We start from the raw sequence: 24,648 nt of genomic DNA, 5'->3' as shown, positions 1-24,648 counted from the left end.
CTCACAGTGACATTCAAAACACAGTATCCCTGGAACATAATTTGTTTTCTGGCTCAGTAGCCAGAGATCTGTGAGTATTTGTGGGATTCCTTAGTCCCATCTGACAGTTCAATTCCTTTGTGAGTTTGGACTTTTCAAGAGCCCAGCTTTGGGACACTGTTTTTCAGCTTGCAATGTACACAGAGCTTTTCCTATACAGCGTCTTGTCTGGTCTGCACTGAGAAGGAGAGGTCTCCAAAGCCCAAGAAAATAGGTAATTAATTCTGGCACTTGCACAGATGTCTCCTGTGGCTTCCGGCTGTCACTGCAGTCAGCGCGGCTCTTCAGAAGGGCCTCTGGGAGGCAAGCTGGGGCTGGGGCTGAGGATGTAACACTGTGCCTTTGAACTTGCCTCCTCTCAGAGATTATTTTCAGTACTCCAAGGAGAAGAGCCTTCATTCTACTTACACTGAGCCTATGTGCTGCTGGGTTGGGTCAGAGGCTGCTGTCTTCTCTCCTGATTACAAGAAAGAAGTGTGATTTTTAGAACCAGAACTTGTAATAAGATCAGTGCAATTGTTACTTCAGACCAGACTGTGATGGTTTCAGCAATATTTGTGCTTCTGTGTTGCTCACATCCTTCTGAAAACCTCAATGTGCATGGCTGCTCTGGCTTTCCTGGTTTCTGTTGTGCTGCTTAAGCCCTTGCTTGCCCCTTCTCACTTTTGCTGTCCATGCTGCCCAAATTCCAGGGCTCAACTAAAAGCAGTGTTTCCTTTTCTCTGAACAATAGAGAGAAGCTGGGTGTCCTGAACATGTTTGGCATGTCTTCTGATTTATTGTTAACATCTTTGCTTGCTTCAGCTGGTTTAATTTGCCTTAAACATGTATCTTGCAGCGTTTAGACTGCATCTGTCTGTGGAGATAGCTGTGGGGCGTGCTGAGGTGGAAGTGGCCAAGAGCAAGAGGCTGCTGTAGTTCTGAAGCATCACCGAGGACCTCCACCACAAAGTTACGCTTGGAGCTGTTGTGAGCGGCCAACGAAAGCAGCCGGGTCCCAGTGGTCCCCTCGCTAGCACTGCGCTGCCGTACTGCTCTTCGTCTAAAACCGGGCTGATCAGAAAATGTCGAGCTGAACGAGCTGAACTTTCTGCTCCTCAGCTGCGAGCCCGGGGCGCGTTGGGGACTGTAATTTCCCTTTTTCCTTCCCTTCCTTCCCCTACCTTCCCCTCAGTGGGAAATGTAAAGTGAGCTCTTCCTTGCCGAAGAGGTGGCCGGGGGAGCCGCGGGTGGAGGAGAGGGTCACCGGGAAGCTGCGGTGCCGGCAGCCCGCCCGGGGCAGGGCAGGGGGGGCGGGAGGAGTGCGGATGAGGGACCCCCAGGTGAGCACGGCGGGGCCTCCCCGGGGCTGCGAGGGGCGGGCGGCTGCCGGTGCCAGCAGTGCCGGTGCCAGCGCCTCGCCTCGGGCAGCGAGGGGCAGGTTCCCCCGCCCCTGCCATGGAGAGCGGGATGCCGCTGTCTGGCAGGCAGCGAGCGCTGATCAGGGAGAGCTGGCAGCGTGTGAGCGGCAGCCCCGAGCAGCACGGCCTCGTCCTCTTCACCAGGTGAGCGCCGGGAGGGGATGCGGCCACCGGCGCCCCGGCACTGGCTTTCCCCCGGACCCACGCGGGGGCAAGGGGGGGTGAATGGGCTCCGCTTCTCGGAGAGGAACGCTTCTCGGCGATGGCTGCCGGGCTGCCTTACCCGTCTGCTCCCCCCTCCGTGGTCCGCGGGGAGCAGCGCGGGGATGAAACCCCTCACCGCGAAGCCGCGGCTGTTGTGGGGCAGCGGCGGGGGGACACCATCCTGTTCCCACCCTAAGCGGAGACAACTTTGTCCCGGGGAAAAGGAGGGAGAGGGCAGGGGGCAGTTTTTGTGTGCTTCTGCCCGCTGACAGCCCGCCTTGTCACTGTTACTTCTGCTGCCTGGACAGCTGCCTGTGCGCCCAGCCTCGGGGAGCGTGTGGAAGGGACCCCCCAGTGCCCCGACACTGCCCCAGGCACTGGCCTGCCTGCTGGGAGTGAGTCAGTCTCGGGGCAGAGGAAATGATGTGCCTGGGAACGGCTGAAACCCAACTCCTTGCCTCCCCTAAGCAGATTAGTCTCTTGATTATGGGAAGATGAAAAGGAAAAATCTATGAAAAGCCATTTAAAAAGAGAGCTGAGGACCAGCTTCTGGAGGAGGACGTAGCAGGTGGGAGCCAAACCTGACAGAGCAGGGCTGTGAGCAGAGACAGTACTTCTTGGGAGTTTCAGTGAGGGGGAGAGGGGTGCAGTAGTTTAATGTGCAGGATGGGGAGAAGAGAGACTGTCTTGCCTGAATTCTCTTTGGACTCCATGGAAAGCATCAGCCTGTTACTTCTTCTTGGGTGGCTGCTCCTAGACCCATATCTGCCTGGTATACACTGGCAGGGAAGATGGGGAAACTGGGAGCTGGTGATGATGGGGGAGAGTGGGGTGTTAGCTGAGTTTGTACATGCACCCCCTTGCTCAAGTAGGAAATCTGGCTGATGGAGCTTGCAGATCCTCCCAGATTTGGGACCTTTGGGGCTCAAGGGGGTCATGAAGTAGGAATGGGAATTGTTGGGACAACAAACAAAACTTTGGGGGTGAGGGCCAGTCTGGGAGGAGCTCCAGTGTGCTGGGACTGTTCCTCAAGTGCCATAAACACATAATCTGAGAATTGGGACGGTGGGCTAGGGAAATAGAGACTTTTGGCTCTAAGTAACCTGGATCGCTCCAAACTAAGACTTCAGAACTTCTGTGTCCTTTTCAGCTGGGGAGTGAGCAGTAAGTGGGAAGGGAGGCAGAGGGGGGCTGCGAGCATGCTTCTGGTGGGGTTGTTCCTGGTGTGAGCACAACTTTAACTAAAGCTGACAAGTGAGGCAATGGGGGTTTCTCTCTTGCTGTTGCAGGTTGTTTGACTTGGACCCTGACCTGTTGCCCCTTTTCCAGTACAACTGCAAGCAGTTTGCCAGCCCTCAGGAGTGCCTCTCTGCCCCTGAGTTCCTGGATCACATCAGGAAGGTGAGAGAGGGGCTGTGGCGTGGCTGGAAAGCAGCCTCCTTGGAGGAGGAAGCCCTTAAGCAATGGTTTGGGACTGTGGTGTGTCTGACTGGGGTACGCATGGGAAGTCTCCTCCTGAGATGGTAACTGCAAGGGCTTACTCATGCTAGCAGAAGGTATAATTGCCAGGCCAAAGTGCCCTACCACAGTGGGGACAGGATGAGGATGTGGGTTGTGGTGAGTAAGAAGCACCATGCTGATTTCCATGACCTCATCTGAGAGTGGATTGCCTCTTGTGAAAGTTGGAAGCCCCCTTCTTCTACCACGGAAGTGCCCCAGTGAGCTCACGTCTGTCCAGACAAGGACTGAGCCTCTGCTTGGTCACATGCTGAGCAGGAGGTGGCGCAGAGCTGGGCAGTGGGCCCAGCTCCCATGGACCCACTGGTGTGAAGAGGCTGTCGGTGTGGCTGCAGAGCCATAAGGCCCACAGCATCTCTTGGATAGCCGCTGGGAGAGGAGCAATGCTGATGGCACGTGGAGGAGCTCATGCATGGGCAGAATTACTCCCAGTGCAGCAGAGACCCTCTGCTGAGCCCTGAAGAGCAGCCACAGCCTTCACTCTCAGAAGACTTTATAAGCTGTCTTTAAAACTCCACCTCCAAACCAGTTTGGTGCCTCACTTGCCTGTCCATTCCTTATAAGAGGCTATTTCAGGACCACGCACCTCTGATAGCTGCAAGCTTGTTGTCATTTTCTAGTCTCTGTGTACCAGCAAAGTTAAGTCTGTTTTTATTGTTTTGAGCTGAAATAGGTCTTTGCTCTTGTTGGAGATAATTTCACAGCTGAAATTATAGAACACAATTCTATCACCTCTTGGCTTTGCCGAGCCAACCATGCCTGGCTTTAATCTCTTTTTCTAATTCAGTGTATCTGTTCCCTTCATCCCTTATTAACCCTTCTCTTTCCTGTTTCCATTTGACTCTTTATGCTTCTGGGAAATGATTGTGGTACATGCTTTACCAGACCAGGTCTTTTGGCTGAACTATCAACCCCATCTCCTCAAAATACCTGGGCTGATCTTAGAATTGGAGTTACCTTATTCACAATTACCATCTTGGCAACACCTAGTTGGAAATTCTAGTCCTGGCAACTTCTAGGGCTCCCCTGCAGCTGTCTTGAGGTCCTAAGAGCTGTAATGACTGCATCTGCATTAGCTTTTAGCCCATAATTGCTCTGCTGTAGGGTTGTTTACCCCCTCTGGAACAGGGAGGCCAGCAGTGCTGCTTGCTATGACACCTCTGGCAGTGTCCTTTGGCAGGATGTGGTGTGTGCTGCTGCCAGCATGTCTCACTGATGTGACACATGGATTGCAGTAGAACAAAGGAAAGCTCAGAGGGCATCTTCTGGCCTGGGAGGTGGTCATGCTGAGAAGGGTGAAGTAGAAGGGTCAGACTCTGTTCCTCTGGGAGGGCAGCAGAAACTTGCTGTTAATGCCTTAACGCTGTTGATGTTTTGCCTCTCTGCTCCTGCAGGTGATGCTGGTGATCGACGCTGCTGTGAGCCACCTGGAGAACTTGTCCCGCCTGGAAGAGTACCTCTGCAACCTCGGCAAGAAGCACCAGGCAGTCGGTGTGAAGGTCGAGTCTTTCTCGGTGAGGAGTCCTCTCTTACCCTACTATGGCTGTGTATGTGCAGCCCTGCCTACAGCCCTCAGCTATCCCCATCCCGCTGCACCCACTGCATGTATTCAGCTGGTTGGAGCAAAAGCTGATGGCTCAGGGAAGTCCCCAAGCTGCTGATACCTGCCGAGTGATGTTGGCTCTATCAGGGAAACCCTTTAGCTATGCTTGTTTTCTGCCCTCCCCAGTAAGCCCAGGGATAATGGACAAACAGGAGCAAGGCATTCAACCTGCTTGAAGAGGACCATGATCTGGGGGACTGCACGATCAGCCTTTGCCCTGGGTCCTGCATCACTACATCACATGCTCTAGGCAAACCTCACAGCACCTGGGAAAAGGAGCATCCAAGCCCCTCTGTATCTGTGCTGGAGTGGGGTTCCTGCACCTCAGCCCCTGTTTTCTCCATGGCAGTAAGACAGGATCATCCTCCGTGTTATACCCTTGCTTACTCCTCTCCTGCCATCAAGCATGGACAGAAGTGCTGGATAACCCAGCAGAAAAGGGCAGGTTGAAGGAAAGGTTTCTAACTAGTCCATGGCTCCCTCCTGTCACTGCTAGCTTTGGCCCTTTTCAGAGGGAGCAGGGCCCCCTTTGCTTGAGGTGGTGACTCCCACCAGTCCTGTGCTCAGAGTGCCAGTGCTCTTGGATGGAGTTGCTTGCAGCTCCCTGTGGAGCAGCCTAAGAGGTGGTGAGGCAGACCTTGAGCATCCAGCCTGGGGTCTGACCAACTCCTCTGGCATCAGGGCATTGCCCAGCTCTGCTGATTGCTGCTATGCTGGAGCATTGGTCTGGCTTCCTCTATCCGGCGACGATGGACGTGTACTTCTCCCCTGGTGTTACAAGTGTGGTCAGCCCTTGCTCCCTGCCTGCACCCCCTGCTCACCCAGGGTGCAGGGTGAGGGCCAGCACAGGGTAGTAGAAGGGGAGTGGTGTGGCTTTGCCCCACTGTTGGAGGAGGAGCAGCTACCCTGCAGTGGGAGAAGTCCAAGAAGGTGGTGAAGTGAGAGAAGGGGCTGCGCATTGTCCCCTGGTGCTGAGCTTGACATTTCCCTGTTTGTTTTGCAGACTGTTGGTGAGTCCTTGCTGTACATGCTGGAGAAATGCCTCGGCACTGCCTTCAGCCCAGATGTGCAGGAGGCCTGGAGCAAACTCTATGGTGCTGTGGTGAAAGCCATGCAGCGTGGCTGGGACACCCTTCCAGAAGGTGACTAGATCCTGCCAGGCACCCCCACCCCTGACCACACAGCAGTCCTGGGCAGGGGGAGTACTCGCACCATGCTCTTTGCCTCTCTCCACCTCTGTCTTTCTCTGTGCACCAGCCCAGCGTCATCTTCTCCAGTCATGCATGGTTTGGGGCTCTCCCAGTGATTCCACCTTGCTTTGACACAATCGCATCTCTGCCTTTGCTAAGCGCTGGCAGGGTATGTCTCTGCAGTGAAGCCTAGGAGAGCCACAGTACAGGTATGCTGCCCTGCCCCAGGTTCCTTCAGGCTAGCTGGAGCACCCATGTACCTACTCTGGTTTTTAGCTGGCTCATCTTCCCTCTGCTTGCTGCCCACCCTAGTTAGATGACAGCTAGCATAGGCCTCTCAGGCTTATTTGCCCAAGATCCTATTTGCTCAAGACTGTTCACTCCTCCTGCGCTGCTGTGCCCCATTCAATTGTGGCAATGGTGGATTTGGCTCCCTGCAGGGGCAGAGGCAGCAGAGGTGAGACCTGGCCATGCCGTATGGCTGTCCTCTCCAAACCATGTGGGGACTTTTTCTCCCTCTCCTTTCACCAACACATCAGTACCAGATAGTTAATCATCTCTTGTTTTGCCTCTCCCCTGGATGAGATCCGTGGCTTTTCCTTGTGTCAGGTTGGCCACAACGCAGTGTATTTCCTAGGGATGCTTTGGGCAGCAGAGTCATGTTAATCACAAGGTGAGGCTGCTTTTAGCAGGTCTGGGCTGCCAGCTGAAAGGCTTCGTGTTGGTTTGGTTGGTGGTTTAACCCCCGAGCCAGCTGAAATGCAGCAGCAGCAGTGGCTCTTTACTGCTTTGTGTTAAGGAGGGTAAAGTAAATACAAGGAAAAGATGTCTTAAAATAAAAACGAAGGTTGTAATCATGTCATGGCAACAGCTTCCAGAAATCATTCCTGGCTCTTAGCCAGAGGAAGCATAGCTGGAATTTCTCTGTTGATGCTGTCAGGACCTGGAGCACTTCCCAGCTGCACACAATGCCCATCTGCGGAGCTCCTTGCCCTTTAGTAAACCCTACCGGCCATACTTCAGACACAGCTGATTCAGAGCAAAGGGAGGCACCCAATTAGCTGTGTGCAGCAGGATGGAAATGAAAAGACAGCATCTGCCAGAAGAAATCACAGAAAATAGCTGAAAGGCAGCACCTGAGGTCTGGGGGGGGGGGGGCAGAGCTGAACTTGAGCACTTTGAAGAATTGTTCATCTTCGTGGGGAAGTAGCTGAGGGACAGGCAGAACCATGTTTCCAGCCGTTACTTGCCCCAGGGCAAGGACATGGAGCAAGTGTTCAGTTATTGTTCAGGCAGTGCCATTTTTGCTGCTACTTCAGGGCAGGAGGAGCATAGCACTGAGGGCTGAGGTGGTTCTGTTCTAGAGATGGGTTCCTCCTATGTTCAACACCTTCCAGAAGAGCAGTGGCTGGGGGGAGGCACTAGGTGTGACGGAATGGTATGGGGCAGGAGGGTTTGGGAATAGGGATATCCTCTGTGTAACACTGTACTGGGGCAACAGCCTTCAGCGTCATGGGGGAGAACCTTCTGGCTCTATGTGATAGGTAGGCAGCTGTGTGATGGGCGGGGTGTGATGTTACTGCCCCAAACCATCCCTGCTCCCTCTAGCTTTCCCAGCTCCTTGAATTCTCCTCTTCTGCACCACATCTCGTGTAACTCCCAAGAGAACTGAACTAGTCTGTGTGCCTCTGATACCCAGCTGTACTGTTTAATAAAGAGGAACAGTGAATCTTGGCCCTTTTTGCTGCCTTATGTTTATTTTAACTTAAAAGGCCCAGGCAAGCAAAAAACCCAAGGATGACTGAGAGGGGTTTACTGCTTTCTTGTTGACTGTAGCTTTGGAGATATTTGTCACTGGGAGTGCTTGTGTAGGCCAGCTCGATTGACATGAGAAGGCACCCAGCACCAAATGTCTGTTGGGAGCTTTTGTGCACTCTAATCGAATGGGTGAGCAGTGTTGGGACTAGCAAAAGCATCCTGCTGCTGATTTGATTGCTCATTACCCTTCAAATTTCATGACCTCTAATGGAATTAGAGTTTTAAGCAACCAGCCTAAGAATCCTTTTTCTGCTGTTCAGCTGCTGGTTGTTCTTTGAGACAGCATAGGCTCGCCTGCTGCTGGTCACCCACTGCTGCAGGTAACCACAGCAACAGGGCACGGCCTCGCAGGGAAGCCTTGACTGGCTTCATGCAGCACCCGCCCTGCCAGCTGGACTGCCTGAGGGACCACGGTGGGAATGCAGGACATCCTCTCTCCCCCTTCTGAGAGCATGTTCTAGCTTTGACATGGTGGGTTTCCAGCTCTGGAAGGGTCGCGCGCTTGGTAGTGAAGAAGGATGGTCCCTAGAGCAGAGAAGCCAGCTCAGGTCTGAAATAGCATCTCCTGGAAACCTCAGCCCCGACACAGGAGAGGACAGTAAGCTTCCTGGGAAAACTGCTGCTCTGCCCTGGGCAACGTTTAGGATACGGCTTTCTGCAGGGAAATGTGCAGCTGGCTGGGAAGGGCAAGGAGAACAGCAGAGATCTGAAAGAATAGAAATCCTCCCTGTGGTTCATTGCTAAAATCAGTGTTCCAGCATGCTGCCCTGTTACCACTAATTATTAACCGGGGTGTGTGTGTGTTTCTTTGGGGGTGTGTGAATAGGGGAGTGGGGTTTTGAGTTTCGCAGTTTTTCACCTGAAGTGAAGCCCTCTCGTGCCCCCTGGCCTCTGCCATGAGGCAGGCTGGCCAGACAGGGCTCATCCCAGAGGAGCTGTGGAGGAGCCAGCTGGAGGGACCTGCTGAAACCAGAGGCGAATCATTCAAATAAGGATTTGGGTACAAAGAATGTGTTTTGGGAGGGAGGAGAAGAGGAAGAGTGCTGTCTGCTCAAAACCTAGAGAAAGGTTCCCAAAATGGTGTCCACCCCCTTCCACAGGATGTTCTGGTGGGCAGTTCAGCTTTGGAAACATCTGCTCCATTCCTAGATGGGATTGATCATCCTGCTCCTTGCTGTTATCCCACAGTAGTTCCAGTCCAGCTCCCTCCAGGCAGTGTGTACCTCTCTGGTGGTGTCCTGAGTCAGCCCTGCCTGTGGAGGGGAGGCACATGCCTGTCCCATGTCTGTGATGGTGCCAAGGGCTGAGCCAGCCTTACCGAGGGGATAAGGAGGGTACTCCCCAGATCTTGCTGCTTCTGCCCAGTCACTAGGGTTTGCATCTCTGGGGACCATGGAAGTCAGCATGGTGCCTGCAGGTGACAGGAGGTGTCCTTGACACTGAAGCATCTGCAGGACGTCCCCAGGACAGCTCAAAAGCAGCTCACAGGTGGGGAAAGGTTCAGGGTACTTTTGCAGCCTGCAGTGGCAATGGTCCCCATCTACTGGCACTGGGAAGGGTGCCTGGGGTGTGATAATGCCAGGCAAGCCACTGGGTGAAGTCATTTTATTCAAGGCACAGTCATAGCAATAAATCACAAGAAGGTACAGACCTCTGGCACATTCCTACAGCGGGGCAGCCAAGGGCAGTCAGACCAGCAGCCCGAGCTCCCAGGGGTGCAGTGCCACTCACAGGCACTTGCTCTCACCCAGAGAGAAATCACCGGCACCCTGCGTCTCCCAGAGCAGGCAGTGAGGGCAGCAGCTCAGTTGCAAGCAGCCCCCGCAGGAGCACCTGGGCAGGGAGCCATGAGACCACAGGGTGTTCTTTGGGGCTGGGAGGGAGGGGCTGAGCTCAAGGGTCCCCTGAGACAACCCCTTGGTGACTACCACGTCATAGCCACTGCCCTGGCATGCAGGAGTGAGAGATGGGGCCCATGGGTCTGCCAGCTGGCTGAGCCGAGACCCATCAGCCCCACAGGAATGCCTCAGGGCCCAGTTAAGTCCAACTGTGACCCACAGCTTGCTGGTGACCTGCCTTTAACTCCCCCTGGGCTGACACACCATGCCCCCTACTCTCAGTGGCACCAGTAATGCTAAGCAGTGCCATAGCTGAGCCTCTGCCATTGTGCAGCAGCACTCACCATACCAGCAGCGCGGTGCTGGCACATCTGTGTCATCATCCTTTCCTGCCCTGCATGGTCCTGGGATAGTGGCTGGAATTGTTCTGAAGCCAGGAGGGAAAATCAGGAGTAGGAAAATCAGCCCCAGGGCCAAAGCGGGGCCAAGCGAGGAGCCAGAACACCCTGGTGGGCTAGCCTGGTGGGAGAGGGGCCAAGCAGGGCAAGGATCTGCCCTCGTCCCCAGGGGTCTCCCCAGCTGCTGTGGATGAGCTGGAACCCCTTAGGATGCCTGGGCAGAAGCTGGCACATTTACAGCGATCACTGCAGGACTCACTCCAGAGGTGGTGTGGCTGCTGGGGAAATCCCATGGCTGTGGCTTGTGGGCAAAGGCAAGGATGCAGTGGACCAGAACCCAGAGGCCAGGATCCTTCCAGCCCCCTTCCTCCCCACCATTTCTGTTGCAACAGGACAGAGCCACACTGGATCCTGTGGCCATCCCCGGGGAGAGCATGAGCACAATAGGGATGCTGCCAGGGTGAGTGAGATGATGAGGAGCTGCCCTCACAGCCGTTAAGCACACTTGTCCCTTGACCTCCCATTCCTCCCCAAAGAGCCAAGAGCACAGGCATGGTGCAGCAGGCTGAAGGGATGCAGTGGGAGGGCCAGGGAAGAGCTCAACTTGTGTTTTGATGCCTGCCTTGGGGCAGAGCCAGTGCGGGAGCAGCCCAGGGCACTCACCTCCTACACCAAAGCACACGGGTCTCGGCAGTCCCTGCTTTAATGGACAAAGCCATGGGGGCAGCAGCAGGGGTGGCCAGATGCCTGCACAGCCAGCACCACGGGAGGCAGCCGGGTGGCCACCATGAGCAATGGGTAGGCAGGGTGTGAAGCAAGGGTTAGGGGTGGCTGTCCCCTGCCACTGGGGACCCGCGGATAGAGTGGCAGCAGGCACATTCATCTCAGCTGTCTGGGCTGCTTCCTTCTCATGGAGGGGCCAGGGCCTCTTTCCTGCCCCAAAAGCATGGCCTCTCAGAAACAACCTCTCCCTATACCACTGCACCCCATCTTCTCCACGATGGGCTGGAAGAGGCAGGTGGGGATAGGGGAGCAAGGGGAGGGACTGAGCCAGTCCAGGCAGCTGGAGGGACTGTCAGAGCCTCCCACCACCTCCCATACAATGGGGTCTCCCCCTCACATCAGCCCTGTCATCCCCTCACCCCATCACTGAGGTGGCCCCCACCAGTGATGGGAAGGCCCCTGCCTTCCTGTCCCCGGCACATCTTCCACTCTTCTCCTCTGCTCTGGGTACGGCTGGTCCTCGCCCCAACAGTGGGGATGCTCACTGGTAGCGGGCCTGGCTCTCCATCACGGGGCCACTCCTGTACTCGCCCTCCACTGTCTCCAGCTCTGTCTCGAAGCTCTGCAGTGCCTCGTCTTCCCCGTCCTCTGCTGGCTCCAGGTGGTTCCCCATGGTGCCGTAGGACTGGTGTGCTGGGGAGGCCGCTGGCGTCAGGCTCAGCTCAGGCTCCTGCAGGACCGTGGCCACAAAGAGCTGCCCCAGGGGGCAGTGGGGAGTCAGGGCCCAAGGAGCAAAGGGTGTGACTGTGGTGGGGCTGGGGAGGGATACTTACATTGGAGTTGGGGGTGGAGGAAACGCTGCTCCGCTCCACATCGTTGAACGTGCCCTCAGACTGGTCAGACATCTGCGGAGAGGGAGGTCAGGAGGAAAGAAATGATGGTCTGGGGGTCCCCAGATGAAGTCAGGGGGGCAACAAGGCACCTCCTCAGGCTCCCCAAGGCAAACACAGCCCAGAGAGGCAGGGAGGGGATGCAGTGGGGTGACGGAACAGGATGGGTGGCTGCCTGTGCTCACCTGGTAGCTGGAGGGTTTCCGTGGCTGCAGCTTCTTCAGGCAGAGGCCAAAGAAGGAGAAGACAATGCAGGAGAGGAGGACCACAAAGGTGAAGAGGGTGACAGGGCGGGTAGGACCTAGAGCACAGAGACACTAGGAAGCACATGAGCCTCCAAGGACCTGCTGCACATCCAGCTGAGACCCGCACTGGTGCTTGCTTTGGGTGTTACACGCTCTCAACCCACTTCCCAGAACTCTGACACTCCCCTCATCTGCCAAGTCTCCAACACATCTTCCCCCTTCCCACCCTCCATGTCAAGCCTAACTCAGGGGTGACACCAGTGGCTCATTTGCCCAAGCATCAGATGTGACTCTCAGCAGTGGCAGAGGCAGTCCCAGTCTTTCCCTACCAAGGCGCAGGACGGAGAAGAAGAGCAGCCAGAACATGCAGAGGATGGGGGCCACCACGACCTGGCTGATGGCAGCAACATGGAGGCGCTGGTTCAGCTTGGTGGGGATGTACACATAGTAGATGTTGTACCGATCAACCATGTGCTTGAGCAGCATGTAGAGCAACCCTGGCAGGAGGAAGAGGGGCCTCTGAGGGGAGGATAATGGGGACAGGCAGGTCGCAGGGACAGCAAAGCAGGCCCAGAGGATGATGCCCAAGGGCGCTTTCCTGTACCATACAGGAAGCTTGTGCTCCCACACCACTGCTGGTGGCTAAGACAGGCTGTTTGCACAGGCAGGGGCAGCAGGACCATGGGCCACAGATCATACTCACCAAAGGGGACAATGATGGGGCAGGTGATGCTGTAGGTCATGACGACGGAGAAGATGCAGCAGGTCCAGGCATACTCCAGTCCAAACTGGAACTGATAGGCTTGGCTCTGGGGCACAACCAACAGCATCGTTACTGCCTCTGCTGCTGCAAAGGCTGCAATTGCCTTTGCTCCCAGCCAACAAGACTGCCTTCCCCTGCTAGCCTCTATGAGGCCAGAAGTCCCCACAAGCCTCCTCACAGGACCCAGACAGCCTGAGTTTCCAGTTAGCACGTCCCTGCTGTGCCTGGGGTTGTGCAGGCTCAGAGGTGAGCAGGGCCACGTACCCGCTTGATGTGGAGCCGCTCAGGCTCAGACTTGGCAAAGCAGAGGCGGGTGGTGTAGACAAGGAGGCCTGGGATGCGCAGCAGCTCCATGGCTGTCCCGATCAGGCTGGAGGTGACCACATAGTTGACAAAGAAAGCGCCGTTGTCTGGGAGGAAAACGCACCTGCCGCAGGGGCGCAGAGGGTGAGAGCAGGCAGGTGACCAGGAGAGCCGCTCTGGGCTGGTTTGTTGGGTGCTCCAGGAGGTTCGGGAGCTCCTGGCTACTCACTGGAACTTGATATCAGCCTGGTCCAGAAAGTGGGTGTCGAAGAGCCAGCGGAAAAAAAGGTCCAGGCTGGAGCAGGGAGAAGAGGAGCAGCTCAGAGAGAGGGGGAGCTGCAGAGTGATATGGGGGCACCCAGAGGGTGTGTGCTTTGCCCTGCCCTTGGTAGGTGAGACCCCTTGGACCCTACACTGCCAGAACAGCCCCTTCTGCCACACGTGACCACCATAGCATGGGTGCTTGCCTCCTGGATGGTCAGGATTGCAGACATCTGACCTCGTTCTTTCAGGGTCTGCTGAAGGGCTGACCCCAAGCAGGGCTCCACCACCACCCAAGGGTTAGCCATCCCCTTCCCTCCTCCTCTGCAGGGAATCTTTCTATCCATGCCAGGGAGCAGGGGGAGCAGTGTAGAGGGCAGTCTGTACCTGCTCAGCCCCAGTGAGGGCAGGATGATGACCATGAACACCAGGAAGAAGAAGCACTTGTGCATGGTGAGCTGATTTTCACTTGACCTGCAGAGAGGGGAGGCAAGACAAAAACATTCTATTTCTCCATGGCAGAGCAGCTGGTGGGGAGCATCTGCTGCAGCCCTGGGGGAGCCAGCCCTGTTACCTTGTCCAGTGTGACTCGAAGAATGCCGAGTAGTAGACGAGGAAAGGCAAGAAGACAGAGAAGGCCCAGAGCAGCAGTGTGGGGAAGAACTGGGTGATGATGGGGTTCTGCAGGAGGAGAGGTGCCGGATATCCCTTCAGTAGCCTGCCAGAGCTCAGTTGTGTTGGAGACAGCTATCCAGGCCTCCTGGCACAACATGGTGTGTGCAAGGGGCAGGCTGGGGCATCCCCTCTCTGATCAGGGACACTTGCTTCAGGAGATAAGGGGTTGAGGCCAGCCAAAGGCACCATGGGCATGCTCTGAGCCCCAGTGCCTGTCCAGCAGCTCACAGGTCAATGAGCAGGAAGGAGATGTGCTGCTGGCAGCTCCTAACACCTCCTGGAGCTCTTCCCACCCCTCTCTTCTCACATGGACACCAACCTGCCCTCCTCAATGGACACCACTAAGAAAGCTCAAATTTGCAGATGCCCAGGGCTCTGCCACTGGAAACACAAGAAGAGGATGGATGGCAAGCAGGGGCATGACCACTGCTTGCCCCTCATCAGCACTCATCCCAGTGATAGCTCATTTTCTTGGGCCATTGTAGATGCCCTCTCCCCATCATGGACGAGCATGGAAATGGAGACCTTTTGGGAAAGCTGGCATGGGGCCCCAGGGACTACCTTGAGGCTTTCCACAGGGTGTGTGACATTGAACATGTCCATAGTGTTGACAATGATGGCTGGTGTGGTGAGGAAGAAGAGAAGGACGAAGAGGCAGATATTAAGGAGGATGAATCGCACCCACCAGGATGTGCCACGGACTGATAAATTCTCCCTGTGAGAGGAAAGCATGACTAGGACATGGTGTGGAGGAAAAGCCATGCATCCTGGGCATCTCAGCCCAGCTCCCTGAGCTTCTGCCTCCTACTACCTGCACCAGCCATCCTGGCAGCCATTGCTCTGAGCTCACCCATCCTGCGCTGCTGTGCTGATACCTGCAGAGCCCCCAGGACTAGAGAATGGCCACAGGGGGAATCTGTATCACCAGGAGGCTTTGAAGTGAAGCTGGAGAAACCAGAGCCTGGCAATCACCCCACACCTTGCCTGACCAAGCCCTGGCCTCTGTTAGGTGGTCACCCCAGCCACCCCTGCTGACTTCTGCTGTCATCACAGGAGGGACTATCGGCCCCTGCCACCTTGGGAAGGTGCCCTATTGATACGGGCACAGGTATTCTACAGCTATGTGGGCTCTCTATAGGTACAGGCACAAGTTCCCCCCAACTGCTCTCCCCCTCCCTCCCTCCATCCAACCACAGGGGTTCACCAGATGATATCGCTGGGTGCAGGGGCATAGCAAATGCCCCAGTGATGTGACTTGACCACGGTGGTGACAGAGGACTGCTGGGGGTGCTTGCGGCAGCGAATGTGGCTGTAGTCCTTCAATATCCTGCAGGAGGAGGGAGCCAGGGGTCAGGCCTAGATAAAGGGCTACCCCTGAACCTTCTTCTAAGACACTGCCTGCAACCCCAAAAGAGCAGCCATCTCTGCAGACGGCAGAGACACCCAGGAGATAGACCCACCGCCTGGCTTTGGCTGGGGAAGTGGGCAAGGTGACCCCCAGCAGCAGTGGCCACCAGGCTGGGGGACATCCCCATGCCATTGCACGAGGGGTACTCACACAGCCGTCATCCGCTCATCCTGGAAGGTGACAAAGGCCATGTCAAGCCGCTTGAGTGTGATGCGGTTGCGCTCAGCATTGAACTCATCTGTGAGCTTCTCCTCCAGCTCCCCATAGTACTGCTCAGCATCCACCTGTGGGAGCAGCCAGGGCTCTGCCGCACTCGCTGGGCTGGGGCACAGGCAAGCTGCATGCTCTGCCTTGCCTGTGGTGGCAGCCTGACTGTGCCTGCCCACAGCGCTGCTCGTACCCTCCTACCTGCTCAAAGCCACAGAAGCGGCAGCAGAAGATGCGGGCACACGGGTGGGTTTTGATCATGATCTTCCCCTCTTTCTGTGCCTTGGTGGTGAAGTAAAGCCGTCCCTTCATTGCCTTGCGCCTTCCGGGAAGTCAAAAGGGGAAAGGGTCATTTGGGAAGTGGCAGACAGACAGAGAGGCAGACTACATCCCTCAACATGGTGGGCAGGAGCAGTACCCCCACCTGCAGAGGCAATGGGGACCTACTAGCACTCACCTCTCTGCATCCAGCTTCATCAGCTTGCGCACATCAAAGCAGAACTGGACATTGGTGACGGTGCAGCTGGGATAAGCCTCACTGTGGGCACAGAGACACAGTGGCACAAAGAGGCAGGCGGCAGGGATGGGGACAGCCTTTGCCACCTGCCTGCCAGCCACCCAGACGGGTGCACCAGTACTCACTGGAAATGCTTGATGATAAGGGAAGGGTCTGTGATCTCCTTGGGGATGTGGGTAACCATCAGCGTCCGGGCGACCTGGGGAAGGGGGGCAGAGGGGACAGGTGGGCAAGGGATCTGTGGGGCATCTCACTGCTACCCTGCTTGCCCAGCCACTGGGAAGGCAGAAGCGAGCCGAGACACCAACTGCCACGCTGGAGGTCAGCACAGACCTCCCTAATGCCCAGTGGGTTGGAACTAGATGATCTTGATGTGCTTTCCAAACCTAACCATTCTATGATTCTGTGATTCTGTGCTCATCCCAGAAGCTGGGGACATTGCTGGACACTGTCACCTCCCAGAGAAACACAGCAGAACTTCAATCTCAAGAGACAAGGCAGAAGGAAAAAGATCTGCCACCAGGTGGCCAGGTTTTCTCCAGAAGCTGGAGAAAACCAGCGATCTCTTTGCCTGCCGGTCCAAACTGTTTTTAAAGCTCTCCCTACCGACTGGGACTATCCTTCCCACAAGGTATAAAGTTGTCCCTTAGCACTGAACAAGGCAGAGCTGGAGGAGGGATGGTTGCTCACCTTCTCATTCTCTCTGTATTCAAGATGCACAGAGTGGTGGGCCATGCAGAGGATTGTGAGGATGAAATAGATGAGGGCAAAGATGCTGTGCAGCCACAGGAGACGGTCCCTGGAGGAGGGGAAGAGGAGATCAGTGAGCACTGTGGCAGGCACGTGGCATTCAGACCAGTCTGGCAGTCAGAGTTTCATGTTTGACCACCCCAGCCACTCAGTGGGACCTCTACTTCAGGGCTGCTGAACCCTCACCCTGAGGACAAGAGGGGCAGTGTCAGGGTGTTGGCTGAAACACTACAGAGCTGAGGCCATCCTGCACCCCTAGGAGCACTTCTGCTGGCAGCAGGGTGCAGTCAGCAGTGCCAGCATGCTGGCCACCACAACTGTGTTCATATGTGATGCAGAAAGGCGGGGGGCTACTGCAAGCAGCATGCTGCTCACATAGACCTGTCTCTGTCCTTGGCATGGGGCTGTCACCAGCACTGTGCCTCAGTGCTCTGAGCAGTGCCCACCATAGTGGCAGCACCCACAGCCCTCCCTGGACATGGGAGCCACGTACTGCGTCGGGATGTTGGCGATGGTTGTCCGGCCGAAGTGGGTGGGATTGTGTCCTGCAGGGGAAGAGGAGAAACGGGATGTTAAGGGAACAGTGTGGTGTGCATGCCTGTGCTCACATGGTTAATGGCTCTGGTCTTTGCTCCCTCCTTTTCCACCTCCCAAGGTATCCACCAAACCCCTGCTGCCCTGGAGCTCCCTGCTTTTTGCATTCTTCTGTCTGACAGCTGATGGTGCTGTCCTGCTCACATGGGGGCTCCTGATGGAGAGGCTCTTCTGCCCTCTGTCCCAGCAGCACAGAGCTCACCCTGAGGCTGGGGAGCCTGCACCACAGTCCAGAGCCATGCCGAAGCTGGGGAAGCACCTACCCAGGAGGTCCCCTGAGAAGTTGACGGGCAGGATGACAGCCACGGAAAGCACGCAGACCAGCATCAGCAGGACCAGGAGGTGCCGCTGAAAGGACAGGTAGGTGGTGGCATCGATCCCACACTTGCTCTGAATCTCCTCGTCCCTGGGAGAGAGACAGGTGGGGGTGAGCACTGGTGGTGTCTACCCATCACCTCCCACCCTGAGGACCCTGGCTGCTCCAGCCTCACATAACCCACATCAACGGATGGCATCCTGCCTGTGGCAAATAGTATTTGGGCACAGAGTGGATGAGGGACACAAGCAGCCCTTGGGCTGTCACCCCATTACAAGACCAGCTCCTACCAGAAGAGGTTGAAGCCCTTTTCTTTGGGATAAGGTCCAGGGGCCAGGAGAAAACACAGAGGTGAGTCTGCTCTCTCTCTGGAGAGGATGTTTTAAGAGGCCTCTGCTCTGCTGCTGGCCCCAGCAGCTCCAGGTGGTGGGCCAACACCTATGGGCACCAGCTCCCCACGGGCAACTAGTGGTGGGGGCATGGCTGTGATGCAAGGGACACACACTTACTTCATCTGGTAGATAGAAAGGAGCCAGGAGCAGAATCCCTGGAAGGAAAAAGAGTGAGGGTGAGCCAGGGGTGACCACCCCAAAACCTCACTGATGAGGATCCAGGGCTTGACACATGCTGGGGACACATGCAGAGGTGGTGCGGTGCTGAGGCTAAGCCCCCAGCTCCGGGATGCTCAGCCCAGTCGCTCGTCTGCAGCGGTGGCAAAGGCAGCTGCCTTGAGAGGAACAGGAAACACGGGGCACCACTGCAACACAGGCTCCTGGCTTCCAGCAACATCCTCCTCTGCCCCCCTCCCCGGCAGTTCCTGACGTGCAATGCGCTTTTTTGGCCACTACTGAGCGCTGAGCCGACACTGCTGTAGAGTGATACAGGAGCACTAATATCTTGTGTAATACCTTATTCTCTGTCATTGCATATATGATATTAGGGGTTTTCTCCCCTGTGCGTTATTTTACATTCTACTGACACCGGAATTCATGCAAGTTCGACGTCCTCACAGTCATGGCTGTACAGAATAATACGCAGCCATCTGATACCTTCTCTTCACCCCGTTCTGGAGGGTTTATGCCAGCCTTGGACAGGAGGGACCACAGGCAGCCTGCTGCAGAACTCCCTTACCCTGCTCTGTGAGAGCTGGCAGCTTCTTCTTCCTCTCCATCCCCTGCCTTTACTCATGCCAGGACCTTCCCTCCTACCTCACAGCTCAGCTTAGTTTGATTAACTGCAGCTTGAGGCTTTGGAGGTGCAGACATCCCTGTGCCCCCAACAACTCCATGGGGAGCCAACACCCCCTTAGCACAATCAGGCTGACTCCCCCCCTGCACCCCACTCTGAGGCTCTGCTCTGCAAAACCATGTCTTGGAGGCTGTCCGTGCAGACCCCAATTTTCCTGGAATGTAATTTCTTGAATTTCCAGAAACCTTCCTGAAAACCAGCATTTATGAGCTGGTTCCCATGTCTCTAGGATCCCCACGTGCAGGAGAGAGGATGGACACAGCTGTCAGTAGCTTGGCTATTTGTCTCAGGGGGAGTGAGAAGTCCTGTGCCGGCTACCAGGAATTTGTGATGGTAGTGAGTATTTGTCAAGTTGCTTTTATTGCAAACTTATCCTCCAGTCCTGCTGCTGGAGGGTTGCTTTGGTGCTTCCCCACAGAGAAGGGCTCCCACGCAGGAATTTGTCCAAGCTCCTCCTCACTGGATACAGGAACCAAACATTTACCAAGCTTTCCTGCCACATTCTCACCTTCTCCAGCAAGTGTTTTCTATCTTCAACATCTACCAATCAGCCCTATAACCCTCTGGCAGGTTTCCTGTTCTTCATTCATGAGAAAAAATCCAGTACTTGCTTTTATGCACTCTACAAATTTCTCCTCAAATCTGTTCTTCTCATCCCTTAGTGCATTTCAAATCTGACCGGGCAAAATTTAGATTTTTCTCATTTGGGAACAGCTTGGCTCTTAAAAAGATGTCTTCCTGATTCTAATAATCTCCCTCAATCTGCTCTTTAGCTGTTCTGGCTTTCCCTGGGGTCTTTCTCCCTTAGTTTTTGATGAGCGATATTTATTTGCCCGGAGTATAGAGTATTTAAACAGGACTCCTGCCACCTGCAAGGATTTTGCTTCTTTACCTTTCCTACCTAGTTTTTTTTAGTAAGTCATGTAATTCTTTTCATAGTCACACATAATGACTGATTTCTGAGTTTCTGCTGCCAAAAAATAAAGAGACAGACAGCAAAATGTGTCTGTCTGTGCCTGTTTCCAGCAAAGCCTGGTTCATGCCTGGTGTGGCAGAGAGAAAAAAAGGATGACTTAAAAAGATGATACCAGCAGAGGTGGAGGTGTGATCCAGGGGACTCTGACCTGTTTGGACCAGAAAGGCTCCTGCAGGCATACAAAGAGGCTCTGGTCATGCATTTGACTAGGTCCCTGCAGCCAGCAGATGCTTGCCTTGGCAGGAGCATCCCCTCCTAGCTGCAATTCAAGGTAGATGCCTCAAAACAAGCCATGACAAAGAAACTGCTGCTAACAGGTGTTAAGCAGGAAACCCTGCGCTGGAGTGTTTAATTTCGCCCATTTAACTTCTGAGCTGTGTTTCTGGTGAAGAGCAGGGTGGGTTGGGCAGGGACAAGCCCAGCCAGGGCTCCCATTGCCATGGCCATCAACACTTACCATGTCTTTGTTGTCGGTGTCCAGGGGGCTGCTCTCTGATGGGGACTTCTCCTTCTCACTCTGCTCTCCATAGAAAAGTGATGTCAGACTGCAGTGAGGAGAAGAGCAGAGAGGTGAGGCAGGAAAGAAGCAGCAGACAGGAGAGCGTGAGCGCTCTTCGACAGACTTCTAGGGAGCAGCTGAGGAAATGCCTTCCCTCTCCCCACACCCTGCACTGGGGCTGGACCAGCAACCACCACTGGGCTTGGGGCGGGTGCTGCATCCTGCTGCCTCTGTGCTGACAATTCCCTGTACCTTCTCTGTGGCCCTGGCCCACAGTGGGGTGGCCCATGAAGACTATGACTTAGGTCAAGGACAAGTGGCTGGCTGAACCATATTTTTTCTCTTCCACTAGTTTCAACCCTCCGAAATGGTGTTACAGTAACAAGGAATGTAATCTGAGTTTGCATTTAAAGTCTTGATTGCCCCTTTCACCTCCCTGGTGGATGGAAACACATCTGTCTATTGCCAGGCTCAGCCACAGAGCCTGAGGCCAAAGAGAGCTGGGGAGGGGAGAAGGCAGGAAAAGGCCTTTTACAGAGTTTTCTCCTGTGGGCTGCTCAGCCTTGCAGACACCACCCGCCTGTGCAAAGCTGCTTTGCTGCCTGGGGCAAGCTGTGCTCTGGCAGGCAGATGCTGGCAGCACAATGCACCTGGAAATTGGTCTGGGCTCTGCTTGCACCAGATCAACCGTGTTTTTGGTGAAATTCTGCATGTACCCTGAAGACTGGGTCAGGCAAGCTGCCCTGTGACATGAGGAGCAGTATTACTGCTGTGGGTCTGCCTCCTGGGCTGGCCACCCCTGCTTATCCTGAGAGAGCAGCAGCGGGAGAGGCAGCAGCTCAGCTCTCACTTGAAAGCAGCTCTTGGGCCTCTGTCCTGTCCATGACAGTGCCCTCTCTGGCGTCAAGAGCACAGTCACCAGACAATGCCTGCAAGAGAGAATCAAAGCTGGCCCAGGCTTTCCCTCTCCCTGCAGAAAAGAGTGCCCATACCTCCATGGGCAATGGCAGCCAGGCAATCCCAGTGGGAAGGAGGGATAGGAACACCTGCTGAGCTTCTCCGTGGGCCACCCTGCAGTGCTAGCCCTCTTGGAAAGGCTAGAGACATCACCAGTGGTGGCCTTGCATCCTCCTCACCTATCATTGTCCATCAGCAGAGCCAGGCGCCCATAGTCCCAAGCTGCTTTCCGAAGGCAGGAGAAGGTCAGGAGGAGAAGCTGGAAGAAGATGGAAGAGGAGAGGTGGAGGGTTTTGCTGTGAGGTCTCACCTGGTGGGTTCTCCTCACATCCCACCTTTTTGTTTTCTCACCCCTGAGCCCAAGCTGGTGCAACACTCTTAGCTCAAGCCAAACTGCTCCTGTCCCTGATCTCACAATTTCTGCCCCAGTGCCACCTGCTGCTCACCAGGACGTGGGCAAAGCTCTTGGTCCCCTGCACACACCCCTGTTACCCCAGTCAGCCAGATGCACTAATACATAGGCTGCTCTCGCATGTGGCTTCAAGTGCACCCATAACACACACATCCCCCCTATACTCACAGCCAGTCTTTGACACCACAGACTGTGGTGCTATAACGTGGCACCCTCCTGGCACACTCACCAGCCAGAGGATGAAGTTGATGGCGAGCACGGTGGGCACACCACCGAACGGCAGCCCTTCCAGGACGGTGCTGCGGGAGCGGGCGCTGAAGCATTGCTCCTCTGTGCTGTTCACCAGCGTATCCAGGAAGTTGAGCACATCCAGCGAGGTGGGGCTGGCACCCTCAGCTGCGGGCTCCACTGAGTACACGCTCTCCATCAGTGGTGTCGTTGGCCTCACCCTGCAAGACAGGGACAGTGGTACAGATGGAGAAGCTTCTGCTTGAAAAGGGCCTCTTCCAGGTCCCCCAGCAAGGTCTGAGGAGCTCACTAAGGGCAGGGAGGGGAGCGGAGTAGCTGGTGACCTTGGAGTTCCCCCAGTCCTACTTTTTCCAAGGATGCGGCTATGGGACACAGCGCAGTAGGTAATGCTGGAGAAATCTCACAGTACCTCCTTCCCTTTCCCCACCCCATTAAACCCCATGCTACTTGGTTGTCTCCATCACACCTGAGACAGGTCTTTCAACACCTCTGCCCCTCGGTCCAGGAAGCTGGTTGAATCATGGCCACGCTGGTGTGGTCAGCAGGCAGGAATGAGGAGCCAAAGCATTTGGATGAGTTTCTGAGAATAAGAACAATAATGACATTAACAACTGGGTTGCCGGAACTGTGCCTGCTTTGCTCCCCACTGCCAGATATCTACTGTGTGTAAAGCATTCCTAAGCCCTCCCTTCTCCTCCAGCATCACAATATGTGTGACTTGGGGGTCATGGGACCTCCAGTCTTTCCAGCAGAGCAGAACTGCTCCTTCCAAGATATCTTGATGTCTTCAGAAGAATCAGCTTCTCAAAACCCTAAATTTCAGGTTTCCCTCCACTTTCCCAGGAGCTCATACCACAGGCTACAGTCCTCACTAGCAGCAAACACTATTAACGGCCAAGACTGTGGCTTGCTTCCAAAAACCTGTCCTATCACCATGCTTTAAGTAGGAGAGGATCCACTCCAAACCTGCAGCACTTGAGATCCCTGGGAAGAAACACCATACAGCAGCCAGCATGGCTATTAATCATGGGGATGTCAAGGACCTGTGTGCCAAGACAGTTCTGAACAGCCACTGCACTCACCAGAAGGACAGGAGGGGGAAGGAGCACATCACACCCTAAAAAACACAGCATGGGGACATCAGAGCCAGAGTCTCTTCTCCACATGTTTCGGCCTGCCTGCTCCTGTACTTTGGAGGCCCCATCAGCACCTTTAGCCAGCTGCTTCTGGTGCCTGGAGAGCTGTGTGGCCTTCAGAGGAGGACAGCTATGACTGTGGTGAGGCCAACCACATCACTAGGGTGAGAGGCACCCTGGGACAGTGGGGATGTCTTTGGGGTGCTCTCATGGTGGTCTGTTAATAGGTTGTTAGGGGGCTTTCAAAACGGCTACCAGGTTGGGTCCCTAAAGTCTCTTCTGAAAAGGCTGCAAGTTAGGATAGAATCATAGAATAGTTAGGGTTGGAAAAGATCTTAAGATCATCAAGTTCCAACCCCCCTGCCATGGGCAGGGACACCTCACACTAAACCATCTCACCCAAGGCCTCATCCAACCTGGACTTGAACACCGCCAGGGATGGAGCATTCACAACTTCCCTGGACAGCCCATTCCAGTGCCTCACCACCCTAACAGGAAAGAATCTCTTCCTTATATCCAATCTAAACTCTCCCTGTTTAAGTTTTAACCCGTTACCCCTTGTCCTATCACTACAGTCCCTAATGAAGAGTCCCTCCCCAGCATCCCTATAGCCCCCCTTCAGATATGTAAGGCTGCTATGAGGTCTCCACGCAGCCTTCTCTTCTCCAGGCTGACAGCCCCAACTTCCTCAGCCTATCTTCATACGGGAGGTGCTCCAGTCCCCTGATCATCCTCATGGCCCTCCTCTGGACTTGTTCCAACAGTTCCATGTCCTTTTTATGTTGAGGACACCAGAACTGCACACAATACTCCAGGTGAGGTCTCACAAGAGCAGAGTAAAGGGGCAGGATCACCTCCTTTAGCCTCCTGGTCACGCTCCTTTTGATGGAGCCCAGGATATGGTTGGCTTTCTGGGCTGTGAGTGCACACTGAAGCTGGCTCATGTTCATTTTCTCATCAACCAGCACCCCCAAGTCCTTCTCCACAGGGCTGCTCTGAATCTCTTCTCTGCCCAACCTGTAGCTGTGCCTGGGATTGCTCTGATCCAGGTGCAGGACCTTGCACTTGGCATGGTTAAACTTCAAGACCGGTCCCAACACTGATCCCTGAGGGACACCACTCGTTACTGGTCTCCAGTCGGACATTGAGCCATTGACCACAACTCTTTGTGTGCGGCCATCCAGCCAGTTCTTTATGCACCGAGTGCCCCATCCATCAAATTGATGTCTCTCCAATTTAGAGACAAGGATGTCGTGTGGGACAGTGTCGAACGCTTTGTACAAGTCCAGGTAGATGGCATCAACTGCTCTACCCCGTCCATCAGTTCTGCAGCCCCATCATAGAAGGCCACCAAATTGGTCAGGCAGGATTTCCCCTTAGTGAAGCCATGCTGGCTGTCACCAAGCACCTTGTTGTTTTTCTTGTGCCTTAGCATGCCTTCCAGGAGAATCTGCTCCAAGATTTTGCCAGGCACAGAGATGAGACTGACTGGTCTGTAATTCCCCGGGTCG

The 24,648-nt window shown here is 55.1% G+C and overlaps 2 protein-coding genes across 2 annotated transcripts in view; one reads left to right on the top strand and one right to left on the bottom strand.

The window, feature by feature from the left end:
* The first annotated feature begins 1,229 nt into the window (after positions 1–1,229).
* NGB (neuroglobin) lies at positions 1,230–7,688 on the top strand. The gene is made up of 4 exons (XM_061463666.1): positions 1,230–1,583; positions 2,933–3,044; positions 4,556–4,675; positions 5,768–7,688. Exons 1-4 carry the CDS (start codon positions 1,477–1,479, stop codon positions 5,912–5,914), a joined length of 486 nt encoding a protein of 161 aa, XP_061319650.1. The 5' UTR covers positions 1,230–1,476; the 3' UTR covers positions 5,915–7,688.
* A 1,674-nt stretch (positions 7,689–9,362) lies between these two features.
* The window catches only part of TMEM63C (transmembrane protein 63C), a 34,622-nt gene continuing 19,336 nt past the window's right edge, over positions 9,363–24,648 (bottom strand). Inside the window, exons 2-24 of the mRNA XM_061463665.1 lie at positions 22,468–22,581; positions 21,982–22,201; positions 21,520–21,599; positions 20,342–20,429; positions 18,170–18,207; positions 17,608–17,750; positions 17,244–17,295; positions 16,691–16,799; positions 16,126–16,199; positions 15,941–16,021; positions 15,685–15,805; positions 15,427–15,560; positions 15,073–15,195; positions 14,430–14,583; positions 13,768–13,874; positions 13,581–13,667; positions 13,162–13,227; positions 12,894–13,056; positions 12,570–12,675; positions 12,196–12,363; positions 11,807–11,922; positions 11,565–11,636; positions 9,363–11,485 (exon numbers count right to left, since the gene is read on the bottom strand). Of these exons, the coding sequence (XP_061319649.1) occupies positions 11,273–11,485; positions 11,565–11,636; positions 11,807–11,922; positions 12,196–12,363; positions 12,570–12,675; positions 12,894–13,056; positions 13,162–13,227; positions 13,581–13,667; positions 13,768–13,874; positions 14,430–14,583; positions 15,073–15,195; positions 15,427–15,560; positions 15,685–15,805; positions 15,941–16,021; positions 16,126–16,199; positions 16,691–16,799; positions 17,244–17,295; positions 17,608–17,750; positions 18,170–18,207; positions 20,342–20,429; positions 21,520–21,599; positions 21,982–22,179 (2,493 nt within the window). The 5' untranslated portion in view covers positions 22,180–22,201; positions 22,468–22,581 and the 3' untranslated portion in view covers positions 9,363–11,272. The remainder of the gene's footprint in view (positions 11,486–11,564; positions 11,637–11,806; positions 11,923–12,195; positions 12,364–12,569; positions 12,676–12,893; positions 13,057–13,161; positions 13,228–13,580; positions 13,668–13,767; positions 13,875–14,429; positions 14,584–15,072; positions 15,196–15,426; positions 15,561–15,684; positions 15,806–15,940; positions 16,022–16,125; positions 16,200–16,690; positions 16,800–17,243; positions 17,296–17,607; positions 17,751–18,169; positions 18,208–20,341; positions 20,430–21,519; positions 21,600–21,981; positions 22,202–22,467; positions 22,582–24,648) is intronic.

Source organism: Pezoporus flaviventris, unplaced genomic scaffold (assembly GCF_033815535.1).
Source record: "Pezoporus flaviventris isolate CSIRO_AGI_PZ_B2104156 unplaced genomic scaffold, CSIRO_AGI_Pfla_v1 ptg000036l, whole genome shotgun sequence".
NCBI lineage: Eukaryota > Metazoa > Chordata > Aves > Psittaciformes > Psittacidae > Pezoporus > Pezoporus flaviventris.
The sequence above is the reverse complement of the archived record's forward strand: the minus strand, read 5'-3'. Positions and strand labels throughout refer to the sequence as shown.